The sequence below is a fragment of the Sander lucioperca genome, chromosome 19, assembly GCF_008315115.2.
Source record: "Sander lucioperca isolate FBNREF2018 chromosome 19, SLUC_FBN_1.2, whole genome shotgun sequence".
Taxonomy (NCBI): Eukaryota; Metazoa; Chordata; class Actinopteri; order Perciformes; family Percidae; genus Sander; species Sander lucioperca.
The window spans coordinates 8,281,421-8,306,518 of NC_050191.1; the positions used below are offsets into that span (position 1 = coordinate 8,281,421).

The window sequence follows — 25,098 nt, forward strand, 5'->3', positions numbered from 1 at the left end:
TTAATTTGAGGTTAAAAGCTTCTAAAAAAGTTAGTAAGTGGACATTAAGAGGCATTTTCTTTTGTTATATCAATATGCATATGTTGTTTCGGAGGTTAAGAAAATCTCTACCATACTGGAGAAATCCTTCCTATTCAGTATTTAATTTGTTTTATATGACAATGTCAACTACAATCAAGGAGAAGATTTTTTTTCAAAAACCTGGCCTTGCAGCTCTTTAGTCAGCAGCAGGAGCCCAGCCTTTCTAAAGATCCTTTTTCATTGTCCTGCCACAACAAATCTAAAGTGGATGCTGTCTCTGATTGCCAGAGCACAAGGGGACAATCATGCATAATAACACCAATCTTCTTATTTTGTGCTGAGTTACACCTTCTGACACATATTCTCTTTTTGTCTCTGGAGACGGAAAACTTCATCCAAGCTTTTAGTGCATCAGCTTGGTCTATGAAATATTAAGAGGCGAGCAGAGGGTCCATAATTTACAAATCTATTACAGTATCTGCGGGAATATAACAGATTCTAAGAGTTCTGCACTGACTGATGGAAAGTAGAGGCTTCTTACAGTAAATACCTGCTTACTTACTAACTAGCCCACGTATCTTACCAGCTTTATAAACAGAAACATACTGGAGGAAGAAAGCTGGTTTTAAATGAACAATATTTACACTGTTTTGCAATTTCCCTACTGAAGGTTAAAGACAAGGAATGGAATATAACTTCTGTCTTTAGTGGACAGGTAGGACATGCTATAATGAATACAAGAGCTGAAACCATTAGTCAATTAAACGGTTAGTCGATAGGCAGAAAAATGATTAATAACATTTTGATCGATAAGTCGATACATTGTTTAAGTTACTTTTTTTTAAGCAAACATTCCCTTGTTCCAGCTTTTCCAGTGTGAGGATTTGCTGTTTTTATTTGTCTAATGTGATAGTAAAAGTAATATTTTGGAGTTTTGGACTGTTGACTGGTAAAAACAGGCAATTTGAAGACATCACATTGGACTTTAGAAAACATTTGTGGACATTTTTCACTATTTTCTGCACTGCGTTCTACAATGATGTAAAGCAAGGTGAATGTTTTGAATTTTTTGTTAAAAAATATGGATCTAATTAACCTAATTTCAGGCATTTTGCACAATGAGCACTTTTCAAAGTGAATGCCTGGTGGCATTCGTGATCTTGTCCCTGCCCCCTCCTTTAAAAAAAAGATAATAATAACTTAGGGCAATGGTAATTTCAGGTTGTTTTACAGTACATGTCCCACTCAGTTTATGTCCTTTGGGAAATGTTCACAGACTCTTTTTCAATGCAGGTTTCTGATGTTTCATTTTTAAACAGTTTACACATTTTATAATTAAAGTAATAAAGCAGAGTCTTGTGTACAATTTGCAGTATTGACTGCTTGTTCAAAACCTGCAAAGATAAGAATAATATACTGTTTCTGGTCTGAACTCTAGGATTTAGTTACACCTCCAAATTCCTACACCAATAGAAAATAAATTCTGAAGGATTTGTATGACTTTTGCTAGATCTTTGTGTTTTTATGAATATCTACATATTTGAAAGTCAAAGTATACTGCACAGCTATTGGTCCAATTTGTGATACTTTCAGATAATTATTGAAAAAAGCATTGTTAGCAAGTCTAATGGGATCAACAAACTGAGAGCTTCTACTACAAACATCCCTCTGTGTACATGTGTGTGTATTCTGCATGGATGGCTGTATGCAATGTGTTTGATGGCAGGACACAATGGCCTCCTAGTCACACAGAATCAAACTCAAAGAGATGGAGGAGAATAGAGAGGGGAAGGAGAGGAAAGAGAGGAGGGCAAGAAAGAGAACAGTGAACAGAATAATGAGGAGAGAAATTTGTAGCCCAACCAGATGAAACTAAAAAGGCTCAAAGAATGAGAAAGTTGGGCAGAAATTCTCACTTAAAGGAATATTAGCATCATTAGGATTTCCTGTAAGGCAAGTTGCTTTTTAATTAATAAAAAAAAAACATACCAAAATTGTCCATGTATGCCTAACAGATTAATGGTCTTTCAGTGATCGGGATAAGTGATTTTTGAAATATATGATTATTCAAGAAGAGAATAAGAGCAGCTATTTATAAGAAAACATTGCTACTATGTGGCTTTGCTCTGATTTTGCTTCAGCACTAAACAGAACTCATTTGGCACCAGGTCAGACTCCAGTCAATCTCAGAGAAAATTGATGGGCAAAGAAGGCGTAAAAAAGAGATAGATAGATAGATAGAGGAAGAGTACAAGGGGATGATTGTGCAGAGATGAAAGATAAAGTGATCGTGGTAAACATGGTGGTGGTGGTGGTGGTGGTGATGAGGGGGGTGCAGTATGGAAAGCAGTGCCCTAAAGGCCTGACAGCCAGAATAAAAGATTGGTTTCCCAGGAGATGGGAACTGGAGTGCTTTCAGTGAAAAGGCATACAGAGAAACACACACACACACACACACACACACACACACACACACACACACACACACACACACAAAATTGCATGTAAAAGTATGGTGAAGCATACTAACGCACTAAGACTGATTTGACAGTTGAAGAAACATACTGGAAACAGTGGAGAGTTACAGTTTCAGCTGGCCTTCTGTTAAACCAAGGGACTAACTGAGTTCTGCTGGCTTTTTAGTTTTAAATATTACATTCTTCTCCTGGATGGTTTGAAACCAGTTTCTCTCACGCAATAAACACAGCCTGCCTAAATTCTAAATCCTAAATCCTAAATCCTGAGGTAACTGCCAGATAAAAACAATACATAAACAGACTCGAACCTGTTTCTGGCAAAGACAAAATGACAACAAATGCTTTGGATGATACTGATCAGTTACATTTAGTGGACAAATAGCATGCAGTGTTTGTTGTGTTCTTTTTGTCCAGTCATGTTAAAAATGTCACCATAGTACAGTAGTTTGTATTTGTTCACGTGAGCAAAAGGTTTTGTCTTGTGCAGAATTAAGGAAACGAGGGAAAACGAGAAAATGAAATAGTGAAGTTGACAGAGAGAGAGAGAGAGATGTCTACACAAAATTCTGGCCTCTATTACTGATATTTAAAGGCTGAAGCTGCTGTTGTCACTATTTTCCGGTCAGCTCTGTCCGAACCCACACAGCTGACTGACTGACTGACTGACTGTGTGTGTGTGTGTGTGTGTGTGTGTGTGTGTGTGCACGTGTGGGAATGGGAACGCTGACTAAACAGACCTCTGCACAGGACACTGGGAGTTTTGTGTGTCTGTGAGGACTGTAAGCCAAAGGAAATGAAAGTAAACTTATATGATTGACATTCTGGACATTGACACCTTTCATACTCACAAATACACAGTAAGCCCTCCAGCTGCTCAAAGGAAGGGAGCATAACTGTTAGTTTAAAAAAGTGTGAAAGTGTAAGTTTGGGGGTGTTGGCTCTAACCAGCATCTGTCCAGCATGGTGAATCGGTGATAGCGTAGTTCTGCTTCTTTTTCCACTAATTGCCTTATTTGTCTTCGACAATGTGGGGCATGAAGTGATGTGATGCAACATGAGGCGACTGAGGGGACGATATAGGACATACGTAACATGAGGCACGCGACGTGATGCAAAGTGATGTGATGGTGTCATGAGGAGTGGACCAGCCAGTTCTTTGGGTCTGCTTGGTGTGTCAGTGTGCTTAGAATACTGCGACACAACAACTGAATGTATCTGTGAGTAAGTGACTAATACTAAAAGCTTTTTGGTTACTTTTCCCTGTTCACACTAAAAGAAAGGAGAAGACTGGTGGTTTCTGATTTATCCACTCTGGAGATTTTGAAAAGTATAAAAAGTATTTTTAGGGACCGGAGGTCAAAATCAAATTGGAAAGATTACTTGTTTATTTATATCGCTTGCTTGTGTAATGTGGAAGCTGGCAAAAACTGCTGACTTTGTCATATGCAGTGTTTGCATGGCCTCAACTAACTGCATCCAAAAATTCAAACTTCAAAGACCACCATGCTGAAAAGCACAGATCTATTTTAGACTTCTTGAGTGCAGTTCTAGCGTGTGTGTGTGTGTGTGTGTGTTGGCTTTCTGCTGTGTCATAGCAGGTATGAAAGCCAGCCAGAGAGAGAAAGCTGCACAGACAGACAGTGACACACCAGACAGCATTTCTCACTCACCCTCTGACCAGCTGCTTCAGCACACACACACACACACACACACACACACACACACACATTTCCATGCCACACACACACGCGCGTACACACACACACACACACACACACACACACACACACACACACCAATATGCTTACACCCTGAGACACACCCTGACTTCTCTCCATGCAGACAGTTTTTTTTAATGGGGGTGTTAATTAATAATGAATGAGGAGCAGCAGGCAGATTTAGTCCATAGACTCACAAGTCACATCGTCAGACATGCTTTGATAACAAGAAGACACACTTCACAGCCACTTCACAGTTTCCTATGAAAAACCTGAACGCCAGTCTTTCAGGTATGAACTGATTCTGCATCATAAACAATATTATACAAGAAAAGAGATTCTGAGGATAGTGTTACTGTCATCAATGAAAATGAACACCAAAACTATAGGAAACATCTACTATGGCAAACAACTATGAAAAAAACCCCACTCAATCAAAAAGGTGAACTAAAAAGCTAATATGAAATCAAATTAACGACATTAAAGTAAAGAAATTAAAGTTTAACCTGTGTTTTCATTTGTTTTGCTTACCGTTATGGCAAAGTTGCATATTCACATGTACCGTATATACAGTATATATATAAGTGTAGCTCAAAATGTGAGATATATATTTATAAGAAGTATATCTTCTAAGAAAAGTCACATTTTGAGCTTCAACTTAATGCTTTCTTAAAAATTCTTAGAAATGCCTATGCTTTTATAACCTCAAATTAGTAATTTCCATAAACTAAGAGAGGCAACAGCACCTTGAAATCTATGAACTAATTTAAAAACTGAACTAAAATAACCACAAATTAATAATAAGTGCATGCTTAAATCATATCAACAGAGGCAGAGCTGCAATCAGAAACAAAACAAAAAGCAGGATAAGGAGTAAAATCTCCATCTTGTGATGAAGAAAAGTTAAATCTATTTTCCGAAAAAACAGTTTAAATTTGACATAGGCGCTGCTGACAAACTCAGATGTCTGTTTCTGAACAAGTGCAGGCTACATGTGTGGCATGGAAATGTGTGTGTGTGTGTGTGTGTGTGTGTGTGTGTGTGTGTGTGTGTGTGTGTGTGTTGATGCATGTTGTAAGTGAGAAGAAAGGAGTAGACAGCTGCTGACTTCTGCCTGATCTGGAGAGTAATTGCCACGGGGAGGAGCGGTACGTACAGTTTGTGTTTGTGTGTTAAGAGTCAATATGTGTGTGTGTGTGTGTGTGGGGGGGGGGGTTAATACCTTGTGAGCCAGTGTGTGTGTGTGTGTGTTTGTGTGTGTGAACCTTAGGTGTGAACACTAAGCTATTTAAAAATCCAGGACAAATGTGCATTGGACAATTTTACAACCAATCGGAGATAAAAAATAGACATCAAACACACACACACACACACACACACACACACACACACACACACACACACACACACACACACACACACACACACAGAGAATAAGGTTTAGAGTTGTGGGTGCTGCTGGAGGTTCATGGATGAATAAGCCATTAGTGAATCACACACAGATAAACACACAATAACAACAGCGGTCGCATAACTAACTAGGCCATCACTCAGAGAATTAGGGCCATCTCTCTCTCTCTCTTTCTCTCCCCCTCTACATGCACTCTTTTATCCCGCTGTAATTTTATATTTTTGCGAAAGTTATCAAAAAAGAACTTCTGACTGACCTTTGACCTTTCCTCCTGTGCCACAAACAACAAATATCAACTTCAGAACAAACAGATTATTATTATCTCTTAAGCACATTCATCATGACCCCTTTTTATTTTACATGACCACAGAACGTTTCCTCTAGTGTGGAAAACTATAAACATTTTTGCCTTTACACGTGGTCAAAAGAAACGTAGTACAAACAAACTAGTTTGTTTCGAGCGTACCCAGGCCTTAAAGGCAGCTACACACCGGGCCGATAATCGGCCGTTAGACAGTCTGGCGAGGTCGGTGACTCGAGTCTGTTCGGTGTGTTCCGTGCCGTGGTCCGTCGGAGGAGCTGTCGGCCTTCATTTTGGCCGACCTGACATGCTCAGTTGGAGACAGGGCAGTCGGGACTCACCCGGAAACGGGAAGCGGGATGAGCCTCTCAAAATCTGAAGAAAATCTTTTAAACTGACCTTTGTCGATCTGAAATGAAAACAGATTCAGCAACTGCACGGCCTATTTCTCGCTTAAAATGTTTTCAGAAACACGTTTGAACTATTTTAGTACAATATGAGATCGTAATCTGAATGAGTCGCCAGTAATGGCCGGTTGAAAAATCCAAAATCCGGAAGCAGCAGCCAGACCCACGTGACGCGTTCGTCCAATCAGCTGCCGGTTTTCATTTTTTGGGCGACAATACAGATTAGCGCCGCCTGCTGTTATGGAGACGTATTACGTCTCGTTGCTTCGGTGTGTTCCGAGGCATTTTTTTGACCAACTCGGGGAGACTGGTCAGCCCAACTGCCTTTTCTGCCGACGGTCGGCCGTCTGGTTGTTGTGTAACGGCCTTAAGACTTTTTGTCTTCCATCCAATCCATCGAGCCATTATCTATATCCACCATGTGGAAAAGATTTTGTGAATTTGACTCCAGGACTTCATGTGATAGAGCCACACTCAAAATATGACAATAAGATCTACTCCTTGCCATTTTTTTCTTGTTGTTTGAAATATGTCGCTGTCTATTGCTTGAATTGTGCAATAATGACAGATTCATACATTTTTCTTTTGTTTACAGTAAATAAATAATAAACAAATACAAATCTTAAAGTCAAGTTCATAAAGTAACTTTCTTTGCATTCATTTGATTCCCAATCAAGATACACTGGTAAGAATTGCTTTCCATTGTTAATATGTACTTAAAAACAGTTCTGAAATGCAAAATAATAGAATTTTAATCATGCGATAAAACATGCGATTTAATCACGATTAAAAAAAAATTAATCGTTTCACAGCCCTAGATTTATATTTTTAATTGTTTTTTACTGCTCTTTAATGTTTTCTGTAAAGCACTTTCAATTGCCTTGTTGTTGAAATGTGCTACATAAATAAAGCTGCCTTGCCTTGTACTTCATGTTGCTGCAAATTTGTGATTGCATCCATAGTTATTGTAACATTTACAGACTAAACGATAATGTAGCTGAATAAATGCAACCCTAATGGAATACATCATTTGTAGGCAAACAGGTTACGTCATCTAATTAGGATGCTGTCTAATATATTCATTTCATTGTGTAGCACTGAGGACGCCTGGAGCCCCCTAAAGCACCCTCGAGGATCCTTAAACCAAATGGTGTGAAAGCCTCAATTCTGCCTGATCCGCAAAACCAGAGCAGGTCTGCATGCAAAAAAAAAACAACTCAATACAAAAGAGGAGGAGGTGAAACAATTTCAGATCACCATAATTAAAAGTATGTTGTCACACACGCACCAGTAGGCTCGTTTATGCATGACGACTCCCTCCTCATCATCATCATCATCATCATCATCATCACTGTGACTCAATATATTTGGTAGAACACAGAGAATAACCTATACAAGAATATCAGACTTAAATAACGGCCACACACACACACACACACACACACACACACACACACACACACACACACACACACACACACATCCTTATTGCACTGATGGCACGCCAAATACACACACACACACACACACACACACACACACACACACACACACACACAGCTAGCCAGCTTACAACATACGACCAATCTTCATAAATGTTTCTCCGGATTTAGCGTCATGTGATATTCATACAGTGTCATTTAAAATATTATCCAGTATTCGCATTCATTCATTTCCATTCCGATGTAGAGTGAGACATTCACCGTTGGGTAACTGAAAATGAGAAAATAAGGTACAAAAAACTCAGAAAATCTCTTTATATTAAGCTAACGTTAATGTAGGCTACGTAGTGGAAAATAAACGTGTTATTCACGTTACCGTTAGACGACATACAATCAATCATTTTAATAGTCTAAATAGGAATATTGATGATTATGTCCTTCCATTCTTGTCAACCACTACTAGATTTTATGAAATAAACCTTGACATCTTAATTTTCTACGATGTTTTTGCTTCTTACCCTTTTTCTTCCAGATTCACAGATCCTCCTCAGCAGGAGATTCACACCGTTGCCCAGCACTAGCCGAGTGCGGGAGGACAGCTGGCACAGCGCGAGCCGCAGATGCTTTAATGCCGACAGTCCGGCAGCAGCCAATCAGGAGCCGCTTGAATCTGAGCAACGGTAAAACAGACCAATAGGAGACGAGATGTGGCTAGCGATGGCAGAGCCATAGAGATATTTCTCTATCACTCTGGCCGATGGGTCTTCTCTCCTCAGTAGACAGGGGCGTGTCTCCTGCCTACAGAGACTTATTTTGCCTTCAAATGCTGTCGGAACTATTTCTGTTAGTATATGATGAGTTTATAATACAATTGTGAATGTTCTTAATGACTAAATCTAATATGTAACGTGCAGATAAATGTGAATGTAAACTATAAACCCAAGGCTATTCATCTCATTTAAATAATTCCCAAATAGTTGTTATTCTTACCTCTTAGTTTATCTACTGTGCTGCTGAAACGTGAATTTCCTACAGAGGGTTAATAAAATCGTATCTTATAAGTTAGTTAATAGTATTTTGTAATGACCAGCAACACATGCTGTCCAATATCCAGTTTGGCTTTGGAGGCCCACATACTGTTACCGTTTGCTAAACTCTATAAGAAGACAATAAAAAAAAAATATCATTTTGATAGGATTTACAATGATGTATTCTGTAAACTACATAGAATATATATTTAACACTCTCAGTCAATTTCAAACCAGGAGGCTAAAATTAGATGAAGGTACCCTCCACTAACCCTGCATTAAATAGTCGAAAACATTGAATTTCCTCTGATATTTCATTTGCAAAGACACTGCTGCATCACAAAGTAAATGATGCACTGACTGACTGATCTTTAAGATGGAACACTGCAGAATGGAAAAGAAATCTTCTTATGTCACATTTCTGACCTGGAGCACTTGAATGCTGCGCTTCCACTCACAAGAGTTTACAAGGAGAACTTGAAGGCAGCAATATGGGGCTGAAGGACCACAGTATGGAGACAGTGCCCTCCTTCTTGGCAGCACGGCTGACTGGTGCTGTGCTGGGAATTAAGAAGGTGAGAGCAATGTGAACAGAGGATTGTACAACCGGTGTCAAATGATGAATCATTTACAACCTCTGTATTTTACTGTCTGCAGATGAAAATCCACAGCATTTCTGATGTCACTGAATATTATTTAGTAGTATGAACGTACTATAAATAATTTGTGTTGTAACAGCTTGGAGGGAACATGCAACAGGTAGTCTGGATCAACGGAAGCATTTTCAGGATAATTGCCTGACATCCGTCCCTCACCTTCCTTTCTCTGTGTGTTGCCGTTTTCAAAATCCCTTCGCTTCGGGAAACAACAAAAACTTCGAGCTGGCAAGCTACTTGCTGGAAATTGCAAGTTTAGAAGAAAATTTGGATCATGTAACAAGGCAGGCCTGCTTGGTTTATTTGGGGAATGATTGTAAAGATTTACAAAGAATATGTTTACAGCATTTCCTCTCTAACTGGGACGTTTAGGGCCCGATTGGTGGGTTTGCTGTGGACGGAGTACACACGGCGATACACTGGTGAGAGCAAATCACTTTTAACCATGTACCAATTTAAATAGTTACTGTATTATGTGAACAGTTCACTTCATTTAATATTGTTTGTCGTGTTTTCTTTTGCGTGGTGCAAATGTTCCACCAAAACAAGTTCCTTCCTGAGACCATTTTGCAGAGCCACCGTTGCTGCGTCCGGAGATTAGCACTGCCCAAGACGATGATTGTGATTGGTTTAAAGAAATGCAAACAGCCCAGAGTGTTTTTCTCCTATCCTGGAATGTATCTGTAGTGTAGCGAGACCTTATGCCACAGCGCTGTGGAGATAGCTCTGGCAATGTGAGACGATGCAACAGGTAATGAGCAGTTCATGATTAGGGCTGCACGATATGAGGAAAATATCTAATTGCGATTATTTTGACTGATATTGCGATTGCGATATGATATTATTCTCATTTTCATTGAAAATTATTAACATTGAAAGAAATTAAAATGATTATAGTGTGATTTTTGCGAGGATCTGTACCAAACAAAGATTTTATTCTGTAGTCTGTAGGATAGGATTTGTAAGCCGGGACGTCTCTGCAGCACCACAATACTTAATTCAGAATGGTTTGATACATATTTTGCCTTTAACAAATATTGCGCCCAAGTGCGATTTGGATATTGCACTAGTCCATATTGCAATTTCGATACAATTGCGATTAATTGTGCAGCCCTATTCATGATGCGACATGCGCGTGTGTGTGTATACTTGTACTTGCAGTTACCTTACATGGTTGTTTTGAGAACTGCTGGCAGTATTAATCAGCTAAACCTATTGTCAATAAAAGGGCCCTACACATTTAGCAACAGTGCCGAGATACTTGTACTGTCCATAAGAAGTACCTGCAACATCCCTGTCATCATTGACGTGATGGTAAATTAGAACATTCCTAAGCACTTAAAAGAGCGTTTTTAACATATTTCAATCCATTCTGTTCTTTAACACACTGGAACCACTGGGCTTTATCTTGTTTAAAGACATACACAGACATTAGGGGTGTAACAACTATGACTTCTAAATTCAATTATTATTTTTTTATGTCAGTTATTAAGAGTAGGCAGAGTTTGGTGTAAAGGCCAACTCCTGCTGTCCTCAACAAACTCTCACAAGGTGACAAACCTTCGCTTGCAAGAGTTTGATGTATGTCCACACCGAGTAACAACAGATGAGGAAAATGCTGAGTGCTATTGTGTTGATTTGATATCAGCAAACTGTGTCAGAGGAAACTGACATCAAAGACAGTTAAATAAGCTGTTGAAAAAGACTAGTTACACCCTTAACTGACATAAAGGTAGATATAAGAGAAATTTACGGGGGGTGGTGGGGTTACAACTAGGGAAGTCCCGATCAGGTTTTTTTGCCCTCGAGTCCGAGTCCGAGTCATTTGATTTTGAGTATCTACCGATACCGAGTCCCGATCCGATACTTCTATAATAATTCAACTTTATAATACCTCCAGACCGCAGACATACTCGCGCTTTCTGCTTCAAGCTGCTTCCGTGTTCTACTTTGCCGGTATTTAACCAATAGCGTCTCTGCAACAAAGTGATGTCATGCCGCACGCGTTGCTGTTTCTGTGTGGAGTCAAAAGGGTCTAACTCTGTGCCACCGCATAACTATAGATGTGTTAAAAAAATAATGAGAATATATATACATATATATCCGAGTCCTGATCGGGAGGTAACGTCCGATTCCGATCGAGTCTGAAACCACGTGATCGGGCCCGATTTCCGATCACGTGATCGGATCTGGACATCCCTAGTTACAACCCCCCTTAATAATCAAAACTGGCCGTGCAACCCACTCTAAAAAAACTATTATAATTTCCTTTATATAAATAAAGACATTTGTACCATAAATTGATTGAGAAAAGGCACAAATTGTAGAAAAATTCACCAGAATGCAGGAAATGAAGTGTTTGATGCTCAAAATTTCAATTTTCTCTCAACCCCCCCCAAATGTTGAACCCAAAGTTACGCCCTTGAAGGTAGATAACACTGAGCCTTTAGACTAAATCACAAGAAACAGTCCTTTTTTTTTTTATTCACGGTTCATTTCTTACATTGTTCAAGTACAAAGTTAAAATGCCTTTTTAATTAGTTCATATTCATACAAGAGTAAAATAATAATAGTGCCTTTCATTACTACGACAAACTTAAATACAGTCATTGTAAAGACAAACTTGATTTATACTCCTAACAATATATTTTTCTTATTTTCAGATAAAATTTTAGCACCTTTTGAAACACCACCAGGTCCTCCTTTTTCCTAAAAGCTCATCTTTCCTTTAGTCCATGAGATGAGTGTCTGCATGCGCCACAGCATTGTATTTGTAGGTGTTGCATGTATCTCTGCGTGTGTGTGTGTGTGTGTGTGTGTGTTAACAGTGTTCTGCGTGTGTATGTGCTTGTAAGTGTATCAGTGTTCGAAACAGCGCATCACTCAACCTAAAAGCTGTTGATGGGCGAACAGGAACATCATCACCTTGTCACCCATCGTTTAAAAATAGCATCTCCATTTCTTTCGCTTTTTTGTTCCGACTGCACTCTCAAACAGATTTTGAAATTACACAAAATGAGCTGAAGTTCTGCTTTTGAGCCGGTGGTTTTTGGCTTTTGAAGCCTTTTGGCTTGTGAGACTTTAAAATAAGCAAACAGCTGGCTGTCACCCCTCGTCACAGGTTGCACAGTTTAACGTGTCGATTAACTACAAGCAGCTGCTCAAACCCACTCAAACTTCTGATTTCAGAAAACTCAACTTCTTACGATTAATGTTTTCCAAATATATACTTTATAGTAAGATATAACATTCAAAGATGGGGAAGCATTTCATGTCTTCATCTTCCCACATCTCTCAAGCAGAGGACAGATTTCAGATATCAGATACAGTGCATGCATTGATTTTAGCATGTGCAACTAAACAAAACAAACTCTGTGCTGAATAATTTCCCTTCTCAGATTGTTTCAGTTGAATGATTTGTAAGTGTGGAAATGGAAGACTAAAGCAGATAATTGATTAATCATTTAAAGTAATGTTTTAAAGAAAAACAAATGATCTGGCTCCAGCTTCTCAGACGTGATTATCATCTGGTTTCTTCTATGTCTTCCATGATAGTAAACTGAATATGTTTGGGGGTTTGACTGTTGGTTCAACAAAATAAATTGTTTTAAGACCTCACATTCGGCTCGGGGGAACTTGATATCGGTATATTTCACTATTTGCTGACGGTTTTTTTTTTTAACCGAGAAAATAATTGTTCCTTGCAGCCTTAGAAATAAAACTGTCCAATATTTCAGAAGAAACCAGAAAAGGCAAGCCTAATTTTGTGTAGAAGACTTCTTTTCTTTTGCTTTCCTATATTGTTGATGATCTTGCCTTCAGGAGGTTCTGACCAAAACTTTGGGAACAACTGGGAACTTTGGATTTCGCCTTAACACGGGGAAATTATTATCCATTTTCCCCAGATTCTACTGGGTATGATTTGTGGGTATTTATTGATAGATGGTTTTGATAGTTTCACCTCAACCTGCCTCCTACATTCTGTGTTATTTCAACTTGCTCTTGTTTGAGAGTTTCCTTCAGCTCATCTGCTTAACAATTTCTTCCGGCATCCTTGGATACAATAGAACAAGTCACTATACTAACTTTAATATATGCTTTCTCTAGCCTCTCTCTCTCCCCTCTAGGCTGAGACTGAACTGAACTGAGCACCAACCTGGAACAGTACACACACACAATAACAGATTATTATTGTAATTATTATTACCATGATTATTATTATCATTACTCCCTAATCTAACATGGAATCGGAGAATACACTGACTGACTGACATGCAGCACCTGGGGTTCAGGGAGTTGGGGGGTTTTGGGTGAAGGGTTTGGGAGCACCAAGCGACGCAGGGTGATGATGTCACACCTGGCAGCGCCATGGGAAGCCTGATGGCAACAGGCAGCCGGCAAAAACACAGTGTGTGTGCATGTGTGTTAATGTTTTGTAGCTAAAGGAGTTCAGAGAAAGCGTGAAAGTCGGCACTGTGTTTCCAGCAAGTGTGTGAGGGTGTGTGTGTGTGTGTGTGTGTGTGTGTGTGTGTGTGTATGTGTGTGTAACCTGCAAGAGCACTGTAAAAAAGAGTTTTAAGAGTTTATAAAACACCTGAAGGTTGGTTGTATAAATGGAGAGTAAACATAATGGAAAAAACGTTGAACCTGCTGGTATATTGTTGGTTTTGTAACTGTGCATGTGTGTGTGTGTGTGTTTGTGTTTGCATGTCAGCATAGACTGCGTGTGTCCAGATGTTAGCTAGTGTCTGAGGATGGTCAGAGGATCGGAAGGCTTCCTGGAAAAAGATGGCCGCCTGAGGACCAAAAGCACCAGACTGAAATGATGTTTTCTCAAAAGACAGCCCTGTTTAAATAAAACATCAGTATATTGGGACTTCTGCACATATTGTCTGTGTGTATTGTAGTCTTGGAAACATTTTATTTCATGACAAGCCATTTTTCTTCACCTGCTTATTCCTATTCAAGTTCACAGAGTTTATCCCAGCATGCATTGGGCAGAAAGGCAGAAGAAACACCCAGAAACAGGTGGTACAATTGTATCTGTGTGATATAAGGAAGTATCTGTTATTTATACAGGGCTATCTGTTTCAGTCATAGGAAGTAGAAAACCAGCATAGTGTCTACAGAGTACAGGTCTGCCTCTGGTTTCAGTGGATGTGGCTGCGATAAAACTGGAGGACATTTTGGATCTCTATGAAGCAAAGTAGGAGCGTAACTGCATTAGGTAGACTGTGACTAGTATGAACTTTTTCACCAGACTTCCTCCTTTTACTCTAAATGTTGCGATGAGCACGACACTGAACTCCCTAAAAAGCTGTTAGTTTAGTTCAATGTTTCTCAGAGGCAGTGCTGCTCTGGAGGCAGAAATAATCTCACTGGACGAATTAAAACTCGTTGGGTGGAAGAGAAGATTTTTCATTTTCATTTTCGTTTTTGGAGCAACCCATTTAAGGGAAAAGAAACCCTCACATTTTGCCGAAGTAGAAGTCGCTTGTTTCTTGAAAAAAACAACAGAAATGGGTGTGAGAAAATGTGGGCTCTTAAGTGGCTTTTAAGGGATAGGAGGAAGGTCTAGTGGTCTTAAACTGAGATTTTGACACAAAATCTAGACAGTAGACTTTATGCAGTGTAATAATATTAAGAAAGATATATATGGTAGTCTAGAGTCTGTATATATATATATATATATGTGTGTGTGTACTTGACTGTGCCATAAACAATAAATATATCTTGTTTAAAATGAAGTTAAAATCTCCAATCCCTTAAATAGCAAGCAAACTCAAGATTTAATGATGTTGGCAGGTATTCATGATCTTTAAAAAGGTCACAACTCGCATGATGGCTAAAAACAAACCAGGCTACATGAACACTACCTTATGTGGTCATTTCACAGTAAAACTGTTTTGCCAGACTTTGTCTAAAGATTATCTGAACAGAAACGTCCCTCTAGTACATCAACATAATAAAATAGTGTCCTTTTTCACTGCCAACCTAACAAAATGATCCCATTAATTAGACCAAGGTTTGGTACAGTAGTACAGTATGACATCTACTCTCCAGGTACAGTATGTTTACTGGGACTAACTTTATGCAGACATCACCTGTAACATCCAACCTCAACTTCTGGCTACAGCCTCTATCAGGAAAGCGACGTGATTACTAAAGTGACATACAGTATTATTCCAATTTTGCACTATTAAGATGAACATCACAGTCATTTGAGCAACAGCTAACAGTAACCAATGCAATACAACAGCACTTTTACAAATGTTATCAAGTAAGTTTTGCATACCAGCGGATACTAAACATGAGGGAGTAAACCCTTAAGATGCCTCTAGTGTGCAGAATATCACAGCATATTCACCAAGACATTAACAGACCTTGATGTACAATCACTGCCTAAAATATTGCAAAAACCACCAAGAAATAATACACTGTTAAAGCGAAACTTCATTAAGTTACGTGGCACTAGGTAGGTATTAAGTATAAAAGCCGACTTTATTCTGTCTTTAGTTTTACAATGTTTCTAATCCAGTGACTACTAATAGGATTGTTTTACCCCATCATGAGTGTGTGTCCTTTTATGCACTCTCTTCATACTGTTTCTCTGCCCACTGGAGGGTGCTCCAAACACTAAAGATGAGTTCCAAGGCTTTACATTATGATCTTGGCTCAGATGTTACTTAAAAAAGTATATTCTTGAAGAAACATGCTAATCAGTATCACTTATTTTGTCTAGATTTTGTATCAAAATTAGTTTTGTTTTAAACTAACTTTAAAAATACTTTAAATATGTTTTCATCTTCCTCCTGTTCATTTTGATTTCTTTTTCTGTCAATGTCTAGATTTTGTCCCATGTACATATATTTGTCTGGAAGCTAGTGAGGATTCTGTAACCAATACAGGTTAACAAAGAAAAAAATAACCTCAAACTGCTGTGGCATCCCCGAAAATTCACTCATTTATTTCAGTATTTCATAAGGCGCAAATTACTGACATTTAAGACAAAAGTGGTCTTCCTCAGGGGACGATGAAGACCTTTTCGGTGTTATTTTTCCACACAAACCTTTGTTTTTATTTGTTAATTATTTTTAACTCCAGAGCAGCTTTTCCACCAAGTAAACAGAACAAATTCCAATCTCATTTAGTTGTGGTCAGTCACATTAGAAAAAACTTCATATGTATCTATCTGATCATAGTTGCTGGATGCTCCTTTGCACACTCTCACTAAATCTGACAAATAAATAGATCTTAAAAATCCACCTCTCTCACTTAGTGTTGCCTCCACCTGCTTGTAAGCATTTGGGTGAACTAAGTTAGGGACACAAAACTGTAGCGACTGAAACATGCAGAGACTTGAAGTCTCCAAGAGCACCAAAAACTTTAAAAGTGTTGTATTAAAGTGGCACCATTTGGAATCTATCACTGCCTCACCAGCACCATGAACGTTAACAGGTGTGTGTGTGTGTGTGTGTGTTTGTATATTTGTGTTCATTGCACTGTAATACACCAGCAGCACTGTCACTACGCAGGAATAGAGTTAAGTGTTACGGTTAAGAGGGATTCCCTGGTGTGTTAATATACTCAGAGAGATGTTAAAAAACAGAAATTTTAGGCATCTTTGTCATTTCTGCGCACTGTGGAGGTTTGAACTCCAGCTGCTATAACAAAGTAAAGCCAGAAGACACCGGTTTCAAGGTTGGACAGGAAGTTTGCTTGTGAACAAAGTACAGAAACGCTGCACCAGTATGCGTGTGTGTGTGTGTGTGTGTGTGTGTGTGTGTGTGTGTGTTTGTAAATCAGCAAGGTAGCACCAGGGGACTAAAGTCAGCCAGTGGTCTACATGGGGTCTAGGGAAGCAGTCCTTTACTGTGTGTGTGTGTGTGTGTGTGTGTGTGTGTGTGTGTATGTATATATATATGTGTGTGTATCTCCCTCCATTCATCTGTGTCATCCTGTGTCAGCCAACCTTCATGTACTACAGTAGCTGTATATTGTATAAGGTATATGTGTGTGTGTGTGTGTGTGTGTGTGTGTGTGTGTGTGTGTGTGTGAGAGAGAGAGAGTTGGTGCGTGACTAGTTGCAGGCAAAGTATTCCTTGAGCGGGGCAAAGAGGTGCCTGATGACGGGGACGCTCCAGGAACGTCCCAGAAGCCTTTGCCTGGCCAGACGACTCATGTTGGACACGTCGGTGTAGTGGACGGGGAAACCAAACACCCTGGAGACACACACAACATTTGATCATTTTAGTTTGAATTGGATTTAAAAGAAACAATAAGTCAATAAATGATTTGCGATTGACAGAGAGTTAATTAGCAACTATTATTATAATCAATTAATCACCAAGAGATAGAAAACGTATACATAAGTACACAAAGTTAATAAAGTACTAAAAGCAAGATCAGAAACAAACATATTCCAAATGGAAGTTAGAGGCATACAGAGCAGAGACACAAACACACACCACTGTACCTTTCCATCTCAGTACACCAGAGGATGTCCTCCTTGTTGTCCATGAAGACGGGGAAATGCTCGTCTTTCCCCTGCTTCACAGAGTTGGAGCGTGTCGTTATCGTACGCAACTTCTCAAACTGGAATTAACATCCAGACCCAAACACACACAAAAACACAGAACAGACAGACAGACAGACAGACACACACAAACCCTTATTTAATCCTACAGCTATCCTCCTTTTTGTACAGCAACTTTCTACGATGCATCATGAAAAAGTCAACGTTAACAAATGATTATTTGCTGAAGAACTGACAAATCCTCTTGCTGGTAGAGCAAAGGTGAGACAGTAGCAGGAATAAAACGCAGTAAAAATGGACATTAATAAATATATACTCTACAGATTTCTTATTTTTCTATTTCAATATATCCCGGACATTAACTTTTAGATGCTGTAGGCATATCAGTTCATTATTTGACACCACTGACGTTAATTTGTCGGCCAAATTCCAAACTTTTTTTTCTTTTCTATCAAATAGAATTTAAATACTTTCCACATTTGGCTTTTTACTTCAAAAACGTATTAGATACCATATGATAATAAGCACAGACACACACACGTATATACACACACACACACACACACACACACACACACACACACACTCACTCACAGGTATCCACCATACCTTGGCTGTACGCCCGTGCTCGAGACACTCTTGTAGGTCCAGCTTGTCATTCGTCATGGGTGTCAGAGGTCTGGAAGATGGATAAAAAAGGGGACAAAATATTAAATCATCACTTTTAATTCAGCTTTTATATATTGATGAAAAAGTCAGACTTGTAATCAAGTAAACTGAAAGTAAACTGATCCTAACAATGATGTGTGTCTGTGTGTGTGTGTGTGTGTGTGTGTGTGTGTGTGTGTGTGTGTGTGTGTGTGTGTGTGTGTGTGTGTGTGTGTGTGTGTGTTTGTGTGTATCACCTGGACATGCCTGGCAGGTTTCCCCAGAAATAGCGAGCGCGATGGGCAGCAGAGACCTCCTTGGCATCGATCATCACTGGGTTACACTGAGGTGGAATAGCAGGGTTACTTCCTGTTTCATTTAATATGAACATCTTCCTGTCTGAGAGGGAGACTCCTCCAAGTGTCATACGGTAGGTCTCTGTATGGTATCATATGATGACCCTGATGTTTTTACACAAGCTAAAAATGTTTTTTTCTTCAGTTTGTTAAGATGTTTGTTTTGTCCTAATAATAAAGCTTTACTGCATAACTTTTTGATATTAGTGAACGTCCGTTACATTCAAGCCATTGCCAAATGAGTTGCTACATCAGCTCCACACATCTCTCTCTGTATTTCTCAGTATGGCTATGTTCAGAAGATTGTGTCGTCCGGCGACTTTCGCGTGCAGAAACTCCAGTGAAGATAATTACCTCTTCTGAAGAATCCATCATGTTTTTATAATCCTCCGTGTCGTCCTTGGCTACTAGCAACTGCATGGAGGAGGGGTGGGGGTGGTGCGCGATCACGGAAGGCTTGTATCATGTGGAAGCGCCGACAGCTTTGTTGTCATTACTTAGGGCCCTATCTTGCACCCAGCGCAGCGCGGCACAAAGCCCAACGCAAGTGTCTTTGCTAGTTTAAGACCGACGCAGTTGTCAATTTCTCGTCCAGCGCCCACGTCGTTTAAATAACAAATGCACCTGCGCCCATCCTTGCGCCCATGGGCGTGCTGGTCTTACAGGGAGGTGTGTTCAGGTAAATTCGTGGCGTATTGCTATCTTGAGGCAGCGGGAAGTAATCGCGCCATTGACCAACAAAAACCTGGTCTAAAGTCAATAGCGCAGCATTTCATTGTTATTTTAAAGTGGCCATATTATGCTCATTTTCAGGTTCATAATTGTATTTTGAGGTTGCACCAGAATAGGTTTACATGGTTTAATTTAAAAATATTATTTTTAAATACATATTTTTGTTGTACTGCACATTGCTGCAGCTCCTCTTTTCCCCAGAGTTAGATAAGTCCAAAGATACCCTTCTCATCTCCGTGCGTGTCGTAACTCTGTCCGACGGCCCCACCGGTAGCTTTACATGTTGTGATTTGTATAGTCACAGCCTGTACAAATAACAAGGTCACATGAGACACAGCCATCTTCTAACCATATATAAACAGGGAACTATATTCTCAGAAAGGCGAAGCACTGCTACTTCTGCTACTTGGGCGGAGTGATATGCTTGCAGCACCTGAGAAGCCCCGAGCACAGAGTAGCAATGCTTCACCTTTGTAGCTCAAGGATGCCGGACAGTCGGGCCTGCTAACGCGGCTAAAACTACCACACAAATCGACACTGCCAATCCTCCTACTCACCAACACCAGATCGATCACACACAAAATGGATGAGGTACAAATACACACGGAACTGCTGCGTGATATTTTGGCTGAACACACTTATCACGGACGGCAGCTAGCAGCTAACAGGGCGAGCTAGCAACCAGCAGAATCGAGACAGGGTAGGTGAATTAAAACAATGTCTGAGTTGAAAATGCATCTTGTTGTCACGTAAGGGCCCTGTTCATGTTGCAAAGACATTTTAATTGCATTTTGTGTCTGTTAAGAAGCACAAAGGCACTCTAAAACTTGCCCTGACAACTGCCGTTTTAGCTCAGTGGAAGCTTGTACACGTAGCTGCAGCGACTCCGTGTTGCCTACACCAATTCGGGTCGGGTTTTTTTCAAACGAAAGTACACGCATATTTATAGCGATCAAGATTAACGTAAAAATTGGCCGGAATTGTCCTTTAAGATAGAGGGTAGTGTGTGTGTGTGTGTGTGTATTGGGTGGGCGTGGGGCAAAGCTGCCAGGTCAGTGTGAATGGGACAGTCTGTGGTCTCCCCTGCTGTTGTACAGTCTGTTTGATGTATTCGGCCCATTTTTTGCTTGCGTGGCTATAAAAAGCCTCGTTAAGCATCTAAAAAACTCTCTATAGTCAAAATGCATTATAAGGTAGGTGGCTTACATTTCCTGACAGAGCAGTGACATAGAGCATCTGCCTGGGACTTTATATTTCTTCTCTCTCCTGCTTCAGTCATCACACACTGATTAAATGTGTGTGATTGATTGGAATCTTTATGTATATGTATGTATTTTATAACTGTCGTGGCTGTGTTCATGCCCCTGTACCTCTAAAAAGCGGGAGATGTCCCGTTTGTCGCTGACTCCCATAGCGACCACGTTCTCAAACAGCCAGTAGAACGGACGCTCGTCGCCTGCTTTTGGTCGAGCCTCGTGCAGAAGACGGTAAAACTCGAAAAACAACCGGCCGGTTCCCTCTGCGGGAAAAGAGAGAAAGTTCAGGGTCCATATTTCATTTCACACGAAGAACATCAGTGCCTCTGAGCATTTGTGGTATTAATATTTAATTTCACTTGGTCCCTTCAAGTTTTTTAATTTACTCTGGTGGGACTGTCAACCCAGACAGATTTGAAGACTGCTTCTTACCAAAAAGGCCTTTCCTTGCAGGGTTGACTATGGAGAGGTCGTTGCAGGGGCTTCCTCCTATTACCAGGTCAAATGGTCCCCACTCTTCGATCTAACAGCATGAGCACAGAAAGAAGGGTTAAAAAGCAGTTTGAAGCAGTAGAACAATCAAAAACAATCAACTAGCATGTAAGAAGAAATAAGCATTTCTCCTTTATGCTGTATTTACACTTAATGCATATTGTGTGTTTTGATGTGTGAATGTCTCCACAATGTTACACATGACAATTTATTCTGCCTTGAATCCTAGAAACAAAGTTTCACTCACATGTTTGTGTGTTACGTTGCGTACGTCACCCACATACATGATGCGACCCTGGTGTCGGACCATGCCGACAGTGATGGAGTCCTCACACACCTCAGAAGCCACGTACTTGTCAACCTGCATGCCTAAATCCTTCAGCACCAACAGACCTTAGTGCGCACACACACACACACACACACACACACACACACACACACACACACACACATTAATTTGGTTAAATAAAGATTAAAAACAGTGGGAGCATTCACTGCAAAAATAACTACTTTACTCTAGCATTCAGACCAAAAACAATTACTTTTCCTCAAAGTTTCTGTTACAGTCTCACACACATCTAGAGCTGAAATGATTAGTTGAATGATTGATTAGTTTATTGACAGAAAATCAGCCAGCAACAACCTTTTAATAAATCAATAATTTAAGTCATTTATTCGATAAAAATATCAAACATTCTCCAGCTCTAGCCTCTCTCTCTCTCTCTCTCTCTCTCTTTTGTTTTATATCAATGTTAATTGAATATTTTGGGCTTTTGGACAAAACAAACAATTTAAAGACTTGCGGCCTTGGAACCTTGTGCTGGGGACATTTTCAATGTTTTCTTTAATGGTATTAGGTTGTCAGGTGTCACCAGGGGTTTACCATCTTGGTTTAGCGTGTATGCTAAGTTTTGCCAATTAGCACTAAACATAAAGATCAGCTGAGGATGTACGGGAATGTCATTCCAGTTTTGGAAGAATTATTTCACAAACCAGAGTATTAGACACATTTAAATGATGATGCTAAATAAAAAGTAGTACAATTTATCCTGAGGGGATCATGGATGTCTGTTTAACTTTTAGGACAATGCATCCAATAGTTGTAGATATATTTCAGTCCGGACAAAAAGCGGTGGACTGACAGACAATCAGTAGATTAATTTGATAATGAATATAATCGTCCTACACATATGTACCTGTGGCAATGCCATCAAACAGGGAGAGAACTCTGATTGGTTTCCTCTTCTCTGCTGCAACTGGAGGATACAACTTGGCTGGCTCCTAAAAGAGAGAATTAAAAGGAAGAAAAGACATTGATGAAAAGGGGTAGGACCCGAAAAAGCATTTTGCTTCTTCCTACTCCCTTTCGGACAAGAGTATTTATTTATTTGGCTTATTCTTGCATTTATATATACTTATTTACTTTTGTGTTTTGTATTTTAAGTTTTTTTGTTTATTCTTTTTTATGTTGTTCGAATTTATTTAAAACAAGATTAGATACATTTTAGGCTTTACAGTATGTAGAGAGAGCTGCACATAACCCATCAGCTTTATTCATGATGATGATCTGATCTTTTGGCACAAAGTCTGGCTGAAGAACATCAATAATTGAATGTGAACATGTTCTGTTTTGATGTGTTCTTCATGGATAATTTAGAGCTGATGAGCCCGAGAACAGAAGCATCACTGATCTCCAGATATTTTCCCGTTTAACTATGATGTATTTCAGCAAGGTTATGATAGCAGATTAGATTAGGATGGCAAATATATCAAATTTACGACAACTGATATTGAATGCAGGATTTTTCCTTCTAACAGAGTATTTCTACACTGACAAAGAAAAAAATCGAAATAGTTTTTCCACTCTCTTAAAAAGAAGGCAATTTAATTAGCATTTGTTTAATGTATCAATATATAAGAGCTTTCTTTGAAAAACATAAAACTTGTTAACTATTCTAGGGACACACTCCTTACTCCATATTTAAGTAGGCTTTATCTGCGTTGATGTAATTCATCATTAAACTTTGTGGATGCAAATTACAATCATATCTACTGTACTACTATAAACAGTATCAGGAACTCCTTTTCAAGAAAACTGTTATCTTTATAATAATTTAATATGTGTTATATATTGTATAGTCTATATCCACGACGTTCCACTTCCGGGATTGCTCCGTTGCCGCCGGAAATTCCGCCGGATGTCACTCTTTTAGGCCGGATGTCCGTTACTTTCCGCTTTCTTTGTGTTGGCATTTTAAACTCTGGTGGATTTCTGAGGACTATGGTTGACTGCTCCTCAGATCTCTGCAGGGTAAATCCAGACAGCTAGCTAGACTATCTGTCCAATCTGAGTTTTCTGTTGCACGACTGAAACACCTTTTAAACGTACACATGTTCCACCAAAACAAGTTCCCAAGACGATTGTGATTGGTTTAAAGAAATGCCAATAAACCATCCCGGAAGGCTGTGTGGACTAGCCAGACCCTCCTCTGCAGCGCTGTGGAGGAAGGTCTGGCAAAGCGTGACTATATATTGTATAAAGAGCAGGAATTAAATGAATGGAAACAAGGCAACTGTCAGACTCACAAAGTCCTGTTCATGGTTGTTGGCAAAGAAGTGTTGTAGTCTGCAGGGCCAGTCGTCCCGTCGCCGCAGTAACCCGTAGGCGGTCCGGGACCCACACATGTAGCAGTTCCACGGGTCTTCTTTGATGGCTGCCGCCGCCGAGCCGGCTCCGACCAACAGGTCCACACACTCCACACAGAAACACCTGCGTGCACGCGCACACACACACACACACACACACACACACACACACACACACACTATGAGACCTGTGTATTTATTACTGCTTATGATTTTGTAATTTTCGTTTTACAAATATCCATAAATTATTTTGTGGACTGATTTAATCTTCTAATTTCGCTAGATAATATTTCCTTACATAGTAGGTGGTGCTTTGTGCTCAGTATCTGAAGCAGTTTTGGGATGACGTTTATTATCGTGACTCAATTAATGCAATGTAACTGTAAAGTATATGAAATGTACTTTTTTGTATTTCCATTTATGCTACTTTATACTTCTTATCCACTACACTTTGAAAGTACTTTTACTTTTGGTACTTTGGTACTTTATATGTTGATGCTAATACTTTTGTACTTAAGTAAGATTTTTAATGTAGGACTTTCACTTGTAACAGAGTATTTTAACAATGTAGTATTGCTACTTTAAGTAAAATATCTGAATACTTCTTCCACCCACATGTCATCACCCCCTCTTTCTAAACTGCAATACTGTCAAATACAATAAAAAAAGCTTATTCAATTCAATTAATCAAACTCTAAAAACTGTATGATTATTAGAGACAAACTCCATACTTTACTTTTAGATTTTGAATGCAGGACAGAGTATTTTTACACTGTAGTATTGCTACTAAGATATGAGAACTTCTTCCACTGCATGACCCCCAATATCTAATGTGTTGAGCTGTTGAATGTGTGCAGAGATGAGGTCAGCGCCTGGTTGTCAAAATAAACTGTATATTTACATAAATAAATCAGCTCCACATGAATCGTCTGACTCAATTGCCAATGAAAGGAGCCATACATCCCATTTTG

At 39.5% G+C, this 25,098-nt stretch overlaps 2 protein-coding genes across 10 annotated transcripts in view; both read right to left on the reverse strand.

Annotated features, from left to right (window-relative positions):
• The window catches only part of LOC116066346 (dihydropyrimidinase-related protein 5-like), a 30,380-nt gene extending 21,916 nt beyond the window's left edge, over positions 1–8,464 (reverse strand). For both annotated transcript variants that reach the window (XR_004108936.2, XM_031322367.2), the window contains exon 1: positions 8,296–8,464. The gene's annotated coding sequence lies outside the window, so the exon portion shown is untranslated. The remainder of the gene's footprint in view (positions 1–8,295) is intronic.
• Positions 8,465–12,437: 3,973 nt separating this feature from the next.
• LOC116066336 (DNA (cytosine-5)-methyltransferase 3A-like) overlaps positions 12,438–25,098 on the reverse strand; it is a 51,923-nt gene continuing 39,262 nt past the window's right edge. For 5 of the 8 annotated variants that reach the window (XM_035995785.1, XM_031322344.2, XM_035995786.1 and 2 more), the window contains 9 exons: positions 24,068–24,251; positions 22,678–22,762; positions 21,729–21,874; positions 21,422–21,512; positions 21,104–21,252; positions 18,903–18,988; positions 18,607–18,676; positions 17,938–18,056; positions 12,438–17,683 (listed from right to left, as the gene is read on the reverse strand). In XM_035995785.1, the coding sequence (XP_035851678.1) occupies positions 17,542–17,683; positions 17,938–18,056; positions 18,607–18,676; positions 18,903–18,988; positions 21,104–21,252; positions 21,422–21,512; positions 21,729–21,874; positions 22,678–22,762; positions 24,068–24,251 (1,072 nt within the window). In that variant the 3' untranslated portion in view covers positions 12,438–17,541. The remainder of the gene's footprint in view (positions 17,684–17,937; positions 18,057–18,606; positions 18,677–18,902; positions 18,989–21,103; positions 21,253–21,421; positions 21,513–21,728; positions 21,875–22,677; positions 22,763–24,067; positions 24,252–25,098) is intronic. The other 3 variants (XM_031322348.2, XM_031322345.2, XM_031322343.2) reach the window with 1 other exon arrangement.